Raw genomic sequence first — 19242 nt, forward strand, 5'->3', positions numbered from 1 at the left:
AAGATAGCGCATGTCCTATTCTTCTCCGCGATCGCCGGCCATGCGCAGTCTGCAAAATGTACATGGCTGGTATCCGTGTTTTGCGAATCGACAATTTGCAGACCGCAAAACACTTACGGACGTCTGAATGGACCCTTATATAGTGTATTTTTGTAACGTAATTCATTAGGGAAAGATGTTTCTTTGCTCTAGAAAACAGGGTGTAAAAAGTCGTCTTAGCAGAGCTCTGACCGCACTGTTGAGGAGAGTGTCTTCAGCGTCTTACTGCGCACTGAAGACACCTGCGTGTAACATCCAGAGAGGTCTCCAGGTGCTTCCTATCACTACTCCAGTCCCGGACTATGTAAAGGTGTCCGATCACTGCCCATCGCCCTGGCTGAAGACCGATTCTCCTTAGCAACGCTCAAATTAAGCTTTTTAAGAAGTTTATATTTTTTTTTCTGCTTTTCGTTTAACATAATTTTTCTTTGCTGCATTTTTTGAGCCGTCGGTGAGGGGGGGACGGGGGGGACGACGACACCACCTTCAGATGTTAGCTGATGTCTGTCAAACACAGTACAGATGTGTTAAAAAAAAAAAAAAACAACATAAATCTTATGGTGTTTCTTACGAGCCTACCAAAAATGTGTGAAGGTGGCCTGAAGGGAATCTGTCAGCAGTTTTATGCTGCCTTGTCCGAAGGTAGCATAAACTGGTGACAGTAACTTTCCACAAAAGTCAGGGACACTTGCCTTTTTTTTTTTTTTTTTTTTCTCTCCCTCTCTAATCATCACTATTGAGCAGCTCCAGCGGGACCACTGAATACAATGTATGCGCTCAGGGGTCCCAGCTGCCCAACCTACTCTCAGCTGATTGGCAGCTTGCTCCCTATACGCAGTACAGGAAGAAATCTATCAGTCATCCGTGGGAGGGCAGGGGAACTGCAGCCCATAACTGCTCAAGTCCCACTGGAGCTGCTTCGCCAGGGAATTTAAGAAGATGACAAAAAAAGTGACCCCCCCCCCCCCCCCCCCTATGTTTCAATCAGGGTTTCTGTCACTAGTTTCTGTAGACCAGAGACAAGACAGCATAAAACTGCTGACAGATCTTTTAAAGGGCATCTGTCAGCAGATTTGTACCTATGACACTGGCTGACCTGTTACATGTGCGCTTTGCAGCTGAAGGCCTCTGTGTTGGTCCCATCTTCATATGAGCCCGCATTGCTGAGAAATATGTAGTTGTAATATATGCAAATGAGCCTCTAGGAGCAACGGGGGCGTTACCATTACACCTGGAGGCTCAGCTTTTTCTACAACTGGCACTCTATTTGCACTTTGATTGACAGGCCAGACATGATGACGTTTTTACTGCAACTGAGCCCCTAGGAGCAATCGGGGTGTTACCGGTACACTCGGAGGCTCTGCTCTCTCTACTTTGATTGGCAGGGCTGTGAAGTAAAAATCTCATCGTGCCTGGCCCTGTCAAAGTGCAGAGGGCGCAGCAGTTGCAGAGAGAGCTGAGCCTCTAGGTGTAATGGTAACGCCCCCGTTGCTCCTAGAGGCTCATTTGCATATATTAAGACATATTTCTCAGCGATGTGGACACATATGAAGATGAGACCAACACAGATGTCTTCAGCTGCCGAGCGCACATGTAACAGGTCAGCCAGTTTCAAGTAAAGGAGGGAGGGGGGGGGGGGGGGCTAAAAAATGAGAATCTCATCATAATCATCATTTCTCTCCCTGTTGCACTGGAGCGTGGCTTAAAGGGCATACCGCTGGGCGTGAAAAGCCATAGCTAGCCTCATCAGGGTGCCAAAAGGCAACTAAAATGGTCACCAATGAAACCAGAAAGTATAAGTTCACGCTTACATTTTTAGACTTGGGAGCCAAAGGTGTCCAATCGATTTTTGTAACCCAGAGGGGTTGTCCAGTTTAGTAGGGCCTTACTGCTTCCCAAATCGCCCTCTCTGCACAGTGTATGTATGGCTTCAGGCAGGTTTCAGACTGATGTGGGATGATGGGAGTCGGACTATTGCAACAGCTGGAATGCCTATATTACAGCAATAGAGAATGGCACCTGCATGCTGAGTGCTTGCAATAAGGAAAACCCCCTTTCTTTGTGGGGTATGAGACGGCCATTGTGCGCGCTGACAAGCCTGGCTGGTCTCCAGCTCTAGGTTTGTCCTTTAATTATACCTTTAAGCCTTTGCAAACACTGCTCTCATTTAAAGGATTAAGGAAAAACGTCTTGCCGCCCCTCTCTCTGAAAGCACCTGCTCCGGATGGTTATTAGGGGAGATCTCCGCAGATTACACACAAGTGCGCATCATGGTATCGGGGGATGGATTGTTGTCATGACTACACTGCTTAGGGCTTAATTACGGAAAACGAGGGGAACAGACATTGGCACACCTGCCTCTCTTATTAATGCCAAGATCATACTACCATGTTTCAGTGTCTGCAAAATGTCATCTCTAGTGTCTGACAATATTCTCGCCGTACGGGCTCATGCACACAAACGTATGTTCTTTCCGTGTCTGTTCCGTTTTGCGTTATGCGGAACCATTCATTTCAGTGGGTCCGCAAAAAAGACGGCAGTTACTGTGTGTATTCCGTTTCCGTATGTCCGTACCGCAAAAGAATAGAACACGTCCTATTATTGTCCGCATTACGGACAAGGATAGGACTGTTCTATGAAGGGTCAGCTGTTCCCTTCCGCAAAATACGGAATGCACATGGATGTCGTCCGTATTTTTTTGCAGATCTGGATACGGTCATGTGCATGAGCCCTAAGGCAGGTTTCCAGTTTGAGGAATAATTTGGGACACTGCATGATCTGCAGGTCTGGTCCTCCGTATGCTGGGTGCCTGCAGGTCATCACCACCCATTTCTCAGGGTCTTGTTCACAACAGATGCTGCAGCTGCCTTTCTCAGCCTGAGGGCGGGCCAGGTCGTGTCTGTCTGTCTCTAAAGGTGGGTTTACACAGCACGAGGTTACCGTTGATTGTCAGATAGGAAGCGAAGGAGACTGCTGCATTTACATGCAGCGATCTCCTCCACAGTATGAGGATGAGGGATTGCTATTGCAGTCCCTCATCCCCATACAGAATCATTGTTTCTGGGCAGCAGATCACTGTTTGGATGGCACAATCTGCTGCCCAGAAACGATGATCGAGGTGCCTGCACGAACGACAGGATCGAGTGAAACGCTTGTTCACCGGGTGATCAGCGGAACATTTAGATGGCCAGATTGTCGGGAAGGAGTGTTCGCAGGAACCGATAATCTGCCAGAAAATCGGGCTGTGTAAATCCACCTTAACCCTGCGCAAGCTGCTATGACATGAGCTGGATGCCGTCACTCCCAGGCTGTCTGGGCTTCATCTTTCATACAAGATCTGAGAAGGAAGAGGAGTATCTTTCTAATGGATGAACAGAAGGTCTGCCTGGGTGGTGCAGGATCTGTGTCAGACGTGTCCCTCTAAAATAAGGGACTATGGAGCAGAAAGTACTTCATTTTCCGTGCAGGCCTTAAGGCCCCTTTACACTTCTCAACTTGTCGGGAAGGAAGTGTTTCCTCCTGACAATCGCCTGCTCGTCGGTGAATGAGACCACTCCATTTACATGCAGCGATCTCCTCCACGGTATGGGGAGGAATCATCGCTCGTCCTAATAAAGACTCCTTTGCCAACGACGATTTAGTTCTCTGCACCTACTATCCTTTCACCCTACGAATGACTGTTTCACTTGTATATCGGGTAATCGGCGGCACCTTTACACCGGCATATTATCGCTAATGAGCGTTCACATGAACCCCCATTACCGATAGTCTGCCGACACATTAGGCAGTGTAAAGAGGCCTTTAGATACAAAGGGTAAAGCTGGGCACACACATTCAATAGCTGATCGTTCAGCCGACTGCTATGCCTACCGGCGTCCCCAAGCTGAACGTGTCGGTGTATGCTATGGGGAGACGCTTCTGGTGGTGGCTTGTCTCCTGGGAAAACAAAAGGATCGGGCAAAAATATTAATTTCGCCCAATCCTTGTCTCCATCATCATCTGTCGGAGAGAGACGGGAGCTCCCCACGCACATGTATGGGCAGCTATAGAGCATGACAAGCATAGGAAATCTACTTCAGGAAACCTAAAGTTTGTATGTCACTGTATTGATGGTGTGCGGATGATACAGCGTCCCTGTATATAACCCCCTATAAGGATATTTGCCCATTGTTATCCATGGTACATATGTCTTATGCCTCTCACAGGCACCAAAGAGCAGCTCTCCGTCAGCACCGCATCCAGACTCCAAAGAGACGCTAACGGACCCAGCGCCCGTCTTACAAGACGTGCAGGTAATGAACAGTGTGAGGGGTAAGATCGCTACCATGACTTACACATTACCTTTACTTATTCCTTCTTATACACCATCACCTTGTATACCGTGACGCAAAGTCAAGCTTTTGTATCTGGTTTTGTCAGTAATTTATAGCTGACGACATAAAGGCCTTTTACCCTCATTAAGAATAGCAGCAAATACGGGCCCAGATTTACTAATGTGTGCGCCTAGAATGTGTCTAAAAGGCTGGTGCAGTTTGGCAGAATTTGGCACATCTAGGATTTCTACGCAGATTCACAATCCAGCCTGAGCCCCTGGGATAGATCTGTGCAGGCCTAGAGCGCCGCTCTAAGGCCTCTTTCAACCTTTTGTGTTCTTGATAAAATCTGTGGAAAAAATGACCAGTTTTTGGTCCTTGTGTGTCTTTTTACCCCTTTAATATTTAAATCCCTCGAGGTTTAGGCTACAGATGGGGTAGTGTCCGGTGGCTTAATCCTCAGTCTTGTCTTATATAGATCAGTATCGAGAACAGTCCTGTATGATTGGGCAGAGCTCTGATTTTATTTTTATTTTTTTATTACTAAAGTGTGCATCTTCTAGTCCAGGGGTTGGCAACCTCCGGCACTCCAGCTGTTGTGAAACTACAACTCCCAGCATGCATACTTGCTGTGTTTGTCTCAGAACTCCAATAGAAGTGAATGGAGCATGCTGGGAATTGTAGTTTCAAAACAGCTGGTGTGCCGAAGGTTGCTGTCCACTCTTCTAGTCTGAAAAGTCTGTCCTATTTCTTTAGGTCCGGTGGCAATCAGTATGGTGGCCGTTACAGATCCAACTGATTTTGCCACCCAGCTTTCCCAGAAAGAGACATAGATGTGCTGCTGACCCTGTCACTGTAGATGGCAGGCCACAATCGCTTGCCTTGGTGCCATCATTTGGCTGTATTGGTGATGTGATGCATCTATATCCGGTAACTGCATTTCTTATTGTTTCTACTGATCCTACAGGCGGAGAACATTACACCAAAAACCCTCATCCAGGACCCTACACTCCAGGCCAAAGAAAGTGTAAGTTGTACCAATAAAGCATTAGTGATTTAAGTCTGTGTGATTCTGTTAAAGGGGAACTCTGTCTCAGAGCTTCCACTGCCGTGCGTTTACTGTAATGTCGAGCTTTGTGATGGAGACCATGTTTAAAGGGAACCTGTCACCTCCCAAAACCATCTGAAGCGGCCAGCAGTACCTGCGTGTAGCCCACAGTGTGTTTCTGATGATGCCTTTCTTCCTGAAGGCAGATGCAGCAAAAGTACTAAAAAACGTTCCTTTATCCCCTGCCCGGCGCGCTTCTCCACACCTGCTTGAAGTCCAGGGGGCAGCGGCCTCCCTGCTTCAAGTCACGGTAACCAAACCCCCTTCGCTGTGACTGACAGCCGGCAGTTTGGCTGGCTTTGCCAAACTCTCTGCATAAGCGCCGTAAGTCACAGCGAATGGGCAGGGAAGGGGGCACGGTTACCGTGACTTGACGCAAGGAGGCCGCTGCCCCCTGGACTTCAAGCAGGTGTGGAGAAGCGCGCCGGCAGGGGATAAAAGGAACGTTTTTAGAGCTTTTGCCACATCTGCCTTCAGGAACAAAACAATCGTCAGAAACACACTGCTCGCTACTCTCAGGTACTGCTGGCGGCTTCAGATGGTTTTTGGAGGTGACGGGTTCCCTTTAAGGGGCTGTTGGAAAACCCATATGCTATATGAGTTAATAGAGGCCTCTGCTCAGGATCCTCAACTCTTAGAGAATGATTAGAAAGAGCGTCTCTCTTTGGAGGACCAGTCCTGTCCTACTTTAGGCCTCCTGCACATGAACGTATCCGTTTTGTGGTCCGCAAAATACAGATGCCATCTGCATGCATCCCGCATTTTGAAAAAGCCTATTTGTGTCCACAAAACAGACAAGAATAGGACAGTTTCTATGATTTGCGGCCCGGTGGCACAGATGCAGACTGCATACAAATGATATCCAAGTGCTGTTCATTTTTGGGAAGGGGGGCCCTTAGAAATGAATAGGTTCGTGTGTGATCCGCAAAATATGTGGATTGGACATGGACCAAAAATACTGTCGTGTGCATGAGGCTCATTGATGTGAATGAACACTGTGTAATGCTTAAAGGATATGCTAGGATATGCCCCCATTGTCTTATAGGTGCGGGTCCTACACTGAGAACGGGGAGGGGAAAGGTGGTGGAGGGCGCACTGCACATGCCCAGCCGCCCTCTATTCATTTTTATAGTGCCGTCGAAAATAGCCGAGCGCTGGCTCGGTTATTTACGTCGTCCCAATAGAAATGAATGGGAGCGGTGGCCACACTAGCACGGTGCACTCCCATTCACTTGTATGGGGAGAGCGCTTGGCGGTGGCCGGACTGCAGGAAACCCGGGTCCTCCAGACACCACTCTCCCCACTCCGTTCTCGGTGTAGGTGCGGGTCCCAGAGTTGGTACCTGCACCTACCAGACAATGGGGGCATATCCTAGCAATATGCCCCCATTGTCTGTAATGGGAATACCCCTGTGGTGATGCTGAAGGCAAACTGAACACTTACTGCTTTTTCACTGGCAAGGTGAAACTGTGTGCGCTGCTTATTGCCAAGGGACTCTTCTAAAAATTAGGTATTGTCCCAGGCGGAGAACCTCTCAAAGGGGTTTTCAGAGTGTTTTATGCTGATGACTCCTCAGGATAAGTCATCAGTATCTGATAAGTGGGGGTCCAACTCCTAGCACCCCCACCAATCAGCTGTTTGAAGAAGCCCAGTCCTCCTTACACACACACACTCAGCACCATCCATTGGATTGTAGGTGTGCAACTCATTCACTTGAATGGAACTGCACTGCGCCCAGGCCATGTGACCGATGAGCGTGACGTCGCTGGCCTAGGGTAACAGGCTGGTCCTGCGGGTGCCAGGTGTTGGACCCCCATCGATCAGATACCGATGACCAGTCCCGAGATTAGGTCATCAGTATGAAACACTTGGAAAACCACTTTTAAAAGGGCTGGCCAATTTCTAATTTAACTTTTCAAAATGGTAATACAGTCATACAGGGCTGTATACTGACCCCCAGCTACCCCGAGATCAGGTAATCAAACTTATTTGTCACCCTCGGCATCCACGGCCTGTATGGTGGCAGCAGCCGCTTGCTCAGGTTGCTCCTGGGAACCTTGTATATCCCAGCGCTGGATGCATCCATTTGCTATTCAGCGCCTGCACAGAATACAAGGGTCTCCTCTCTGATTGGATGGGATGCAGAACTGTAGAAGACGAACTGCAGCTGCTGAAAAACCTCTAATTTTATCTTGGATTAAAGCGAGGATGTACCTCCGTCAGCAGTTGGCACGGTAAAAGTAACTTCCCAGAAAAGTTATGTGCAATAGAGTGGTTCTGCCGGAAGAAATAAGCGGTGCCGACATCTCTGTGTAATCATCCGGCTCTGACCACAGCACATGAGGCTTATTGCAGTGGACGTACAGTTGTGTCACAACTTATTTAGGACTGAAGCTGACACTCTAGCTCCACCTGGTGGATGACTACCCTGTATATCAATGGCTTGCACTAGAAACACGTACTTGTGTATAAAAGGGTCCCATACTGCATCCTTTAAAGGGATATTCCCATCTCAGGCATTGGTGAGACATCGCTAGCCTATGCCATCAGTGTCAGATAGGTGCGAGTCCCACCTCTGGGATCTGATCCTGACTCCAGAATGGTGCCCCCAAAAGTGAAGGAGAGCTCACAGCGCTTGCACAGTGTGCTCTCCATCCATTGCTATGGGAGTTCTGAAATATCCACGCACGACTATTTTTGGAAGTCCCGTAGTAGTGAATGGAGAGCATGCCACACATGCGTGGCCACCTCTCCACTCGCTGCCACGGAAACATCAGAGCCAGCACTTGGCTGTTTTCAGAACTCCTATAGCAATGAATGGAGGGCGGCTACGCTTGTGCGGTGTGCTCTCCTTCACATCAGTGGCTCTGTTCTGGAGATGGTGGATCCCAGAGGTGGGACCTGCACCTGTCTGACACAGATGGCCTATCCTAACGATGTCTCGCCAAGGTCTGAGATGGAAATCACCCTTTAGGACACTTTGCTGTCCCTTTATTGCCCTAGAAGTCCACATTTCATGTCGCCAGTGATGTCACTAGTTTCTGGTGGATTCATAGTGACTGCTGTTTATAGGTTGTGCTAAAAGGGTTGTCCATGATGATTAAAAAATCTCTGATAAGTCCCCTCTGATTAGTTACCTAAAATAAAGTTGAAAAATCGTGTTATATTCACAGAAAACTGCATTGGAGAAGGAGTTAACAGGGTTGTCTCACTTCAGCAAAAAGCATTTATCATGTAGAGAAAGTTAATACAAGACACTTACTAATGTATTGTGATTGTCCATATTGCTTCCTTTGCTGGCTGGATTCATTTTTCCATCACATTATACACTGCTCGTTTCCAGGGGTTACAGAGAATGCTGCGGCGCAGATACACGATGGCTGGGACGGGATCTGCTGCGCATGTGTGACTATGGGCACTCCCATGGTCCCGGGCACCAGAGACGCCAGCGCTTTTTCCTATAGTTTACAAGCACAACCGCCGCTGCTTGATTGCAGGGTGATCATAACCCCTGGATACAAGCAGTGTATAATGTGATGGAAAAATGAATCCAGCCAGCAAAGGAGGCAATATGGACAATCACAATACATTAGTAAGTGCCTGGTATTAACTGCTCTACATGATAAATGTCATTTGCTAAAGTGAGACAACCCCTTTAAGTAAAACATGATTTCTCTCCCATTTCCTTGGGGGGACACAGGAGACCTTGGGTATAGCTCAGCTCCATAGGAGGCGTGACACTAAGTGAAAACTGTTAAGCCCCTCCTCCAGCAGCTATACCCTCAGCCTGGAGAGAGAGACTACCAGTTTTTGCTTAGTGTCCAAGGAGGCAAGACACACATTATTATTATTTTTTAAATATTCACAAGGACAACAGACGCCTGGACCTCTCTGTTTCTCCCGGGGTCGAGCTGCGCCAGTGCCGGCATCCGCACTGCTGCCTCCCCTACAGAAGACAAGGAGGACCAGGGCAGCCCAGCTCCCCTGCATCCCGCCAGCGTAAGGGTCGCCCCACACGTCAAGCCCCTCTCCAGCTTCCTGCCACTGCGGTGCCAGTAGCTGCAGGGGTGACCCTGCTGGAATGGACAGAGGGTGAAGACTTCAGGATGGTGAGAGTGGCTGTTCCAGCCCCCCCCTCCCCTCCCCTCCCCTCCCGGACTTCGCTTTGGCCACCTGTGTTACCTCTCCAGGGCCTCCTCCACCTTCTCAGACCACCCCTCCAGGAGGGCATCCAGGCTGGGATCCTGGGACATCACAGGCGCCCTAGGAGAGAGCGGCTCTTACTACAGGCGAAGAGCCTTTACTTCAGGAGGGCATCCAGGCTAGGATCGCAGGAGGGCGCCTGCCGCAGCAGCAAGCAGCCGGCGCACCCCTTCACTGCCGGCCGGCATCGATGCTCCGCGTGCAGGGAGATCGCGGCGGTCGCTTTATTCTCTGGCTTAGGAGAGAGCGGCTCTTCCTTACTCTGTGGTGCCCCCCCCCTCTCTTTTTTCTCCAAATTTGAATCGTGCGCGAACGAAGCATCGGCGGGGGGCGGGGCTTCGCTTCCCGCTCCTCTCACATTCCTCCTGCCTTCCAAGCCTCCGCAAGAGCCTGTTGCCACCGCTGCTGCCACTTCTCCCTGCGGCTTGACGCTCTGGATCTGGACTTCTGGACGTCTCTCCTGCCACTGTTACTGCTGCCGTTACCTTCCTCACTCCTGAGGTCTCTGGGTCTGGTAGGACTGTTAACCCCTTCCTAGCACCAGCGGCCCCTAACCTGGACAGCCCCTCTTCCTGCCAATTTTTTTTTTCTCATCACCAACATGTCTCACCCCTCAGGGGTCCCTAGATCTTGGTGCCACGCCTGCACCGCCTATGAAGCACCCTTTCCACGGGGGCAATCTGACCCGCATTGCTCTGCATGCCAGGCCCCAATACAGGGTCCGCCACTTGCTGTGCCGCCCCCTGTTTCCTCGGATCCACCTGACTGGGCAAGATCTCTGTCCCAGGCCGTGGAAAGCCTTACTCATGTTGTGGGCCGCCTTGTAGACACACAGCCTGCTACACCCCCTGTTGTACCCTCCGGGTCCGCTGCTTCTGCCGACCCGTCGGGGTCCCTCACTCCCAGTGACGCCTCCAGGGCCCGGCACCTCCAGAAACGATCCAGGGTGGAGTGTGCATCTTCCTCGGATGCGTCCCTATCTCCTCCGCGTGTGCAGACTCAGTCGGGTCACTCCTCCTCACAGGACATGCCCTCTGAGGGAGAATTGGTGGATTCAGATTGGGACATGGACTCGGCATTGCCGTCTAAGCTAGCCTCTGCTGTGGGTCATCTCATCGCTAATATTCGCGACACCTTTGAAATTCACGACGACCCTCTCAGCACTGACAAGGCCGACGTGTCCTTTTTCCGCCCCAAACAGGCGTCCACGGTTTTTCCTCTCCACGCCGACTTCTCTTCGGTGGGCTCTAAGGCTTGGGCTCGCCCTGATGCCCGTTTTACCCCTCCCAAGAAGTTGGATATCTGTTATCCCTTCCCAGCGGATTGCATCTCCACTTGGGCGTCTCCACCTAAGGTCGACCCTCCCGTGACCCGCCTCTCTAAAAGCACTGCCATTCCTGTGGCGGACGGCTCCTCTCTTCAGTCCACTGAAGACCGTCGCATGAAATCCCTTACGAAAGCCATATTTGCCGCCTCTGGATCAGCCCTCAGACCGGTTTTTGCTTCCGCCTGGGCCGGGAAGGCGGTCTCGGAATGGGCTTCCCAACTTGACCAGGAACTTGGTTCGGACGTCTCTCTTCAGGACCTCCGTTCTTTAGCCCAGCTCATTGTTCAGGCAGGGAAATTCATTTGTGAGGCCTCCCTTGATGCGGGTGCCCTCATAGCCTGTTTCTCTGCTCTGGCTGTCTCAGTCAGGAGAGAACTTTGGCTGAAAGTTTGGACGGCGGATGCCGCTTCCAAACGGTCTCTTGCTGGACTCCCCTTCGCGGGTTCCCGTTTATTCGGGACCCGCTTGGACGAGATCATTTCTGAAGCCACGGGTGGAAAGAGCACCCATCTTCCCCAGTCCAGGACCAAGGGTGCCACTCAAGGCCGTCCTGGGTTCTCTCGTTTTTGGTCCTCCCGCAGGTCCTTCGGCCCGCGACCGGCCCCTCCTCTAGTTCCTCCCAGGATAGGCGTAAGAAGCCTTTTTTTCTGACTCTGCCCTCCTGGTGTAAGTCCCAACCTGCTCGCCCTTCCACGGCCAAGCAGACCTCCGCCTGAAGGTGCGCCCCCACCCACCCGTGTGGGGGGCCGCCTCCTCCTTTTCAGGACATCTGGCAGGCACACGTCTCCGACGCCTGGGCACTCGAGATTGTGTCATCCGGATACAAAATCGAGTTTGCGTCCCTCCCTCCGGATCGTTTCTTTCAGTCCCGTTCTCCACGGGACAGCGAGTGTGCGGCCGCCTTCTCCGAAGCCATTCGTGCCCTTCTGGACAAGGGAGTTATTACTCCCGTTCCTCCAAAGGACAGATTCCAGGGGTTCTACTCGAACCTCTTTGTGGTTCCCAAAAAGGAAGGCTCGGTGAGACCGATCTTGGACCTCAAACGGTTAAACCGTTTTCTCAGTCTTCGCCGGTTCAGGATGGAGTCCCTCCGATCCGTGGTAGCTTCTCTGGAGAAAGGGGAGTTTATGTTGTCAATCGACATCCAGGATGCTTACCTCCACGTCCCGATCGCTCAGTGTCACCAGCGTTTCCTTCGCTTTGCGGTGGGGGACGACCACTATCAATTTGTCGCCCTCTCCTTCGGCCTGGCGACGGCTCCTCGAGTGTTCACCAAGATCCTAGCCCCTGTCCTGGCTTTGCTCCGCTCCGCTCCAGGGGTGTTTTTCTGCTTCCTTACTTGGACGACCTCCTCATCAAGGCGCCCTCCCTTTCCCAGACGTCCGCCAGTGTGGACTTCGCGCTGCAGACCCTGGAGCGGTTCGGTTGGATTATCAACCTTCCCAAGTCTTCCCTTACCCCCTCCAGACAACTCGTCTTCCTGGGGATGCTGCTGGATACGGAAGTGGCGGAGGTTCGTCTCCCACCGTAAAAGCGTCTGACCCTTCACCGTTCGTTTCGGACCCTTCTTCTCCGTCCTTCCGGTCCAGCATGCGGGTATTGGGACAGATGGTGTCCTGCTTCGAAGCGATTCCTTTCGCGCAATATCACTCCCGCATCCTCCAGACGGCGATCCTGTCTGCCTGGGACAAGTCCCCGGAGAGTCTGGACCGGCCCTTCCTTCTACCTCCCTATGTTCGGACCTCCCTCCTCTGGTGGGTACGGACCCCTCTCCAAGGAAAATCCTTTCTGCCGATGACCTGGTTGGTGGTCCCCACCGACACCAGTCTGCAGGGTTGGGGGGGGGTGTTTCCTCCCAGGTCCGTCAAGGGCACTTGGTCTCCATCGGAGTCCAAGTTGCCAATAAACATCCTGGAGTTGAGGGCGATTCTCCTATCGCTCCGGCACTGGACTCCCCTGCTTCAGGGCCATCCCGTCCGTGTCCAATCGGACGTAAATCACCAGGGGGGCACTCGCAGTGCAGCGGCTATGCGGGAAGTGTCCCACATCCTCCTCTGGGCGTAAGCTTATGTTCCGGCCCTGTCAGCGATTTACATCCCAGGGGTGGAGAGCTGGGCGGCGGACTTCCTCAGCCGGACCACAATCGACCCGGGCGAGTGGTCTCTACACCCAGACGACGTGTTCGAGTCCATTTGCCTCCGTTAGGGTCGTCCGGATGTGGATCTCATGGCCTCCAGGTTCAACCAGAAGATCAAAACCACAGAAATATAGTGGCAATACTGGAGGAGCGGCTCAACCCCTAACACTGTAGCGTGTTTTACATTGGGGGAGCAGCCCCACCGCATGTGGACCGCAGCAAACGACTATCCCCAGCAAAAAATGCATACGGTGGAGGATGTCGGCGCGGTCCACATGCACCACAAGGGCATCCTACACAAAACAGAGCATTGTGCGGATGTAAATACAATCATATAAATCACAGAAAAAATGCACCAAACGGATATGCCACTGACTATACTGGCTAGTCATAAATGCAGATATTAAAAGCTGAGACTTTCGCCAATATATTCCTGTCAGGAAAATATCGGAGCCCATCATTGCACCACGTCACGGTCACTCAGCATGGCAAAGGGTCCTACCACTACGCTACCTATGGTGTGAACACGGTCTGAAGGCGATGTAATCCAGCTCGCAGCCAGGCTTCCACACAAACGCCTAGCAGGACAACTAGTGGAATGTGAACAAAGCCAAGACTGCAAGCCACGCCCATATCAGACCCTGTGATGGAGGTCACCAGGTGCAAAAGAGTGCTTGAATGCCAGGTAACGGCACATACACTACATATAAAACAAGACAAAAACACAGAAATATAGTGGCAATACTGGAGGAGCGGCTCAACCCCTAACACTGTAGCGTGTTTTACATTGGGGGAGCAGCCCCACCGCATGTGGACCGCAGCAAACGACTATCCCCAGCAAAAAATGCATACGGTGGAGGATGTCGGCGCGGTCCACATGCATAACAAGGGCATCCTACACAAAACGGAGCATTGTGCGGATGTAAATACAATCATATAAATCACAGAAAAAATGCACCAAACGGATATGCCACTGACTATACTGGCTAGTCATAAATGCAGATATTAAAAGCTGAGACTTTCGCCAATATATTCCTGTCAGGAAAATATCGGAGCCCATCATTGCACCACGTCACGGTCACTCAGCATGGCAAAGGGTCCTACCACTACGCTACCTATGGTGTGAACACGGTCTGAAGGCGATGTAATCCAGCTCGCAGCCAGGCTTCCACACAAACGCCTAGCAGGACAACTAGTGCAATGTGAACAAAGCCAAGACTGCAAGCCACGCCCATCACAGGGTCTGATATGGGCGTGGCTTGCAGTCTTGGCTTTGTTCACATTGCACTAGTTGTCCTGCTAGGCGTTTGTGTGGAAGCCTGGCTGCGAGCTGGATTACATCGCCTTCAGACCGTGTTCACACCATAGGTAGCGTAGTGGTAGGACCCTTTGCCATGCTGAGTGACCGTGACGTGGTGCAATGATGGGCTCCGATATTTTCCTGACAGGAATATATTGGTGAAAGTCTCAGCTTTTAATATCTGCATTTATGACTAGCCAGTATAGTCAGTGGCATATCCGTTTGGTGCATTTTTTCTGTGATTTATATCAACCAGAAGATCCCCACCTTCCTGTCCAGGTCCAAGGACCCGAGGGCGTACGCCGCCGACGCTCTCGTTCTTCCGTAGACAGAATTTTCTCTCCTGTATGTGTTTCCACCCCACCCACTTCTGCTTCGGGTTCTCCGGAAGATCGCGACAGAAGGCGTTCCTACGATCCTGGTAGCTCCAGATTGGCCTCGCCGGCCTTGGTACGCCGACCTGATGCTGCTCCTGGGAGACGCACCTTGGCCACTGCCTCTAAGAGAAGACCTTCTCTCTCAAGGGCCGATCTTCCACCAGCATTTAAGGTCGCTACATTTAACGGCGTGGCCGTTGAGACCGCAGTTTTGACGCGACGGGGTTTTTCGGCGGATGTGGTTCGCACCATGATCCGCGCGCGGAAGCCGGCCTCGTCCAGGATTTATTACCGGACTTGGCAGTCTTACCTAGGATTCTGTGAGAATCTGGATATTCATCCTCTTCAGTTTTCCCTCCCACGGTCCTGTCCTTCTTACAGTGTGGCCTGGACCTGGGTCTGGGCCTCAGTTCCTTAAAGGGTCAGGTCTCGGCGCTGTCCATCCTCTTCCAGCGTCCTCTGGCCCCTCTCGGGCCTGTCAAAACCTTCATCCAGGAAGTTGCTCACTCTGTTCCTCCGTATTGCTTTCCCATTCCGCCCTGGGACCTTAATGTTGTGCTCTCGGCGCTCCAAGCCTCCCCCTTCGAGCCGTTACGAAAGGTCTCTATTCGCCTTTTGTCCTGCAAGGTCATGTTCCTTGTGGCCATCACGTCTCTCCGACGGGTGTCCGAAATGGCGGCGCTTTCTTGTGCTGAGCCCCTTTTGGTCTTCCACCAAGATAAGGCTGTTCTCCGTCCGGTCCCGTCCTTCCTCCCGAAGGTGGTCTCCGCCTTTCATCTCAACGAGGACATCGTCCTCCCTTCCCTTTGTCCGTCTCCTTCTCACCCTTGAGAACGGGATCTGCACCGCCTAGATGTCGTTAGGGCCCTGAAGATTTACCTGGAGATCACCGGCCCCTTTCGGCGCACGGACTCTCTTTTTGTGGTTCCGGAAGGTCCGCGCAAGGGGTTGGCGGCGTCTAGGGTGTCTATTGGCTGCTTCATCAAGATGGCTGTTGCTGAGGCTTACCGCGCCAAGGGCAAGGAGCCGCCCTTTGGTGTTACCGCTCATTCAACCAGAGCGGTCGGTGCCTCTTGGGCCCAGAGGCATCAGGCTTCGGCTGAACAGCTGTGCAAGGCGGCCACCTGGTCTTCCTTGCACACCTTCACCAAGTTCTACAGGGTGAACACCTATGCATCGGCGGATGCTGCTTTGGGCCGCCTGGTCTTGCAGGCGGCGGTTTCTTGATACCTCCGGTGGTTTCGCCTTGGGCTGTAGTCCCTCCCCTCTTGGACTGCTCTCGAACGTCCCAAGGAAATGGGCGAGAAAACAAGATTTTTGTATAACTTACCAGTAAAATCTCTTTCTCGCTCTTACTTGGGGGACACAGCACCCACCCATTGTTCTTGTTCTACAGGTTACGGTTTAGTTGCCCCTGTCGGGTAGTTGACTTGTTTGGTTCCACATAATTGGTCATTGCCTTTTTTCACTACTTGGACACGCAACTGGTAGTCTCTCTCTCCAGGCTGAGGGTATAGCTGCTGGAGGAGGGGCTTAACAGTTTTCACTTAGTGTCACACCTCCTAGGGAGTTTAGCTATACCCAAGGTTTCCTGTGTACCCCAAGGAAGAGCGAGAAAGAGATTTTACTGGTAAGTTATACAAGAATCTCAGGTTTTTTTATCTTAGAAAATTGGTGGGGGAGGGCTTGCTGGGGATTTTTAATTATCAGTATCTTGGACAACCCTTTTAATCTTGCTACCGTGTCCTGGGGTCTGTCGGACACTGATCTTACTGTTTGTTCCTACAGGCAAAAGCCAGCGCCAATGGAGTGTAAGAAGAACCGAGGACGTCTTCGTGTCACTTTACAGATTGCAAGCGAGAATATGGATGTGTCAGTAATAAAGAGCTCTCCTCTAGGACCTGCGGTACGGCCTGAGCGGTCGTCACCCAGTGGACTTACGTCTGAGCTGTGGGATTCTCTACAAATGCCTCTGGTGCACTGTAAGGCCGTGCTGAATGCCAGGCTTCTGATGATGAATGAATGAAATTCTCGGAGTGCGTACCACGTAGGAACTATCAGAGTGTGTGGAAAGGCTCGGGGGATTTATTTCTTATTGATTTATTTTTATAGTGTATTTTATGATGAAAGGATTTGTGAACTTGAAACTGTACCCCAGAAAAAAAATATTCCTGCATGGAATAGGGACTACTTAGCTCTTAGTCTGAGCTATATGCGAAGCCTGTGGATGTATCTGCAGCAGCCATGGCAGTAATTGATGCAGCTCCTTCTGCCGCTAAGGGTAGGTACACATGTAGCAGATATGTTGCGGATGTGCAGAGAAAATCCGCATCGTTTTACGTTCACCGCAAGGTGGATGAGATCTTAACAGGTCCACGTGGAGATGCAGTGCAGATTTTCTTTCCGCAGCATGATGATTCTTTATATGGATTTTTACCTTTTTCAGTGCATGGGTGATTTTTTTTTGCCTCACATACGGAGGCATTCTATCACAGCAGGAAATCCCAGCACAATCACAAGTCTTGTCATTTGGCACAGGCTTCGACTTTGGTGCTAGTCATCTCTTCTCACACTGAATAAGCTTTAGCAAATGACTTCATACTTCTGGCCAAAAAAAGAGGGACTTTTTTTAAACAAAAAAAGTGAATATTTTATCTTGATCACTCAATCCTAATTTCAAATATATGAATTCATCTATTGCCCCTTTTATAGAGGATGTGTCCTCTTTCCTGACATGTCTGTCTTAGTAATTACCTGTATTCCCCATAAAATAACTAACATTATGAAACTTTGTTTTCTTAGAGCTCTGCTTTGTGGAATTCCTCTGTTATTCCTCTTGAAAATGTATGTATAAACTGTATTTTAAAGGGGGTTTTCTGGTATCTTCAGGATAGGTCATCAATATCTCATCGATGGGGGTCTGGCTCCTGCCACTCCCTCTGATCAGCAATGGAAGAGACTGTGGCGCTGTAGTGAGTGTCGTGGCCTCCTCACAGTGTACCAAGCGCACAGCAAGTACATTGTCTAGTGGCTGTACTTGGTATTGCAGCTCAGGACCATTAACTTGAATGCTCCTAGGCAATGTGTCTGATCAATCTGAGGACACTAGGAAGAGGCTGCGGCGCTGACCAGAGTATGACCGCTTCTTCAAACAGCTCATCAATGGGGTGCTGGGAGGTGGACCCTCACTAATCAGATACTGATGACCTATGCTGAGGATAGGCTATCGTTATCCAAATCCCGGACAACCCCTGCGCTGAGCCTGCTCTATACATGACGGGTACCGGCTGTATAATACAGCTGGCACCCGGCTGCAATGACCGGGATCGGTGATGACATTGAAACTGGTCACTGAACCCCTCAGGTGGTATGGTCAATAGCCATCCCAGAATCTGTGAGGTTAAGCACAGGGAAGGGACTCCCTCTGGCTCCCAATAGGAGCCTCTGCAGGAACAATTGCGGGGCTCCGATCGGTTACCATGACATTCTGGGTCTTCTGAAGGTTCCCAGGCCTGTTTATGGTAAATTGCACAAGGAGTCTCATAGACCATCATAGTTTTCTGTTATGGTCTATGGGACAAGAGATCAGACGATCTGAGGTTATAGCCCCCTAAGGGGGATAAAAATTATTGAGTAAAAAGTAGTATGTACCCCAAACATGGTACCAATAAAAACTACAGTTCGTCCCTCATACAGCTCTGTGGATGGAGATTCTAAAAATTATGGCGATGCAGAGAAAATTTGTAATTTTTTTTAACCCCTTACTGACCACCAATACGCCCTTTTTACTGACGTAAACAAAGCTGGTGTTAATCAATGATTACATGTACCCAAAATGGTGCATTAAAAACTAACACTTGTCCTGCAAAAAAATAAGGCCTCATCAAGGTATATTGATGAAAAAAAACAAAAAAGATATAGCTCTTGGAATGCAATTTTGAAAAAAATGTGTGTGGTCACTAACGGGTTAAAGTAATAAAACAAAATAAAAACTATACAAGTTTGGTATCGCCGCAATCATATTGAGCTGCAGAATACGGACGTCGTGTCAGTTTTAGCGCACAGTGAACATGTAATATGAAAACCCCCCGGAAAAAAATTGCCAGAATTAATGGGAATGTTTCTCTATTTAATCTGAAACTGTCTAATCAGAGTTGATAATGTGTAGGGACTCTATTCACAATGGGAATAGTAGTGTCCGAGCGACATACATTTTAAGGAGGAATAACAGAGGAGTGCCTAGTGTGGAGTTCTAAGAAAAGTGTTAGTTTATGCGGAATGCAAGATCTTGGATATCTCAGGCTGCATCTCATTCTTCATAGCGTCAGGGATTGGTGGGTGAGGAGGACCTCTTTTCCTGTAATCTTGAGTCGTTTACTTGAGACTTTATTGAACAATCTTGGGCTTCCTTTTCTCTGCCTGGTTGAATCCTTAAATG

The 19242-nt window shown here is 50.3% G+C and overlaps 1 protein-coding gene across 1 annotated transcript in view; it reads left to right on the forward strand.

Annotated features, from left to right (window-relative positions):
- Positions 1 to 18447, forward strand: part of LETM2 (leucine zipper and EF-hand containing transmembrane protein 2) — a 43767-nt gene extending 25320 nt beyond the window's left edge. The window contains exons 9-11 of the mRNA XM_040414764.1: positions 4245 to 4331; positions 5320 to 5379; positions 16593 to 18447. Coding sequence (XP_040270698.1) covers positions 4245 to 4331; positions 5320 to 5379; positions 16593 to 16619 — 174 coding nt within the window. The 3' untranslated portion in view covers positions 16620 to 18447. The remainder of the gene's footprint in view (positions 1 to 4244; positions 4332 to 5319; positions 5380 to 16592) is intronic.
- The last annotated feature ends 795 nt before the right edge of the window (positions 18448 to 19242 follow it).

The sequence above is a fragment of the Bufo bufo genome, chromosome 1 (assembly GCF_905171765.1).
Source record: "Bufo bufo chromosome 1, aBufBuf1.1, whole genome shotgun sequence".
Classification (NCBI taxonomy): Eukaryota; Metazoa; Chordata; class Amphibia; order Anura; family Bufonidae; genus Bufo; species Bufo bufo.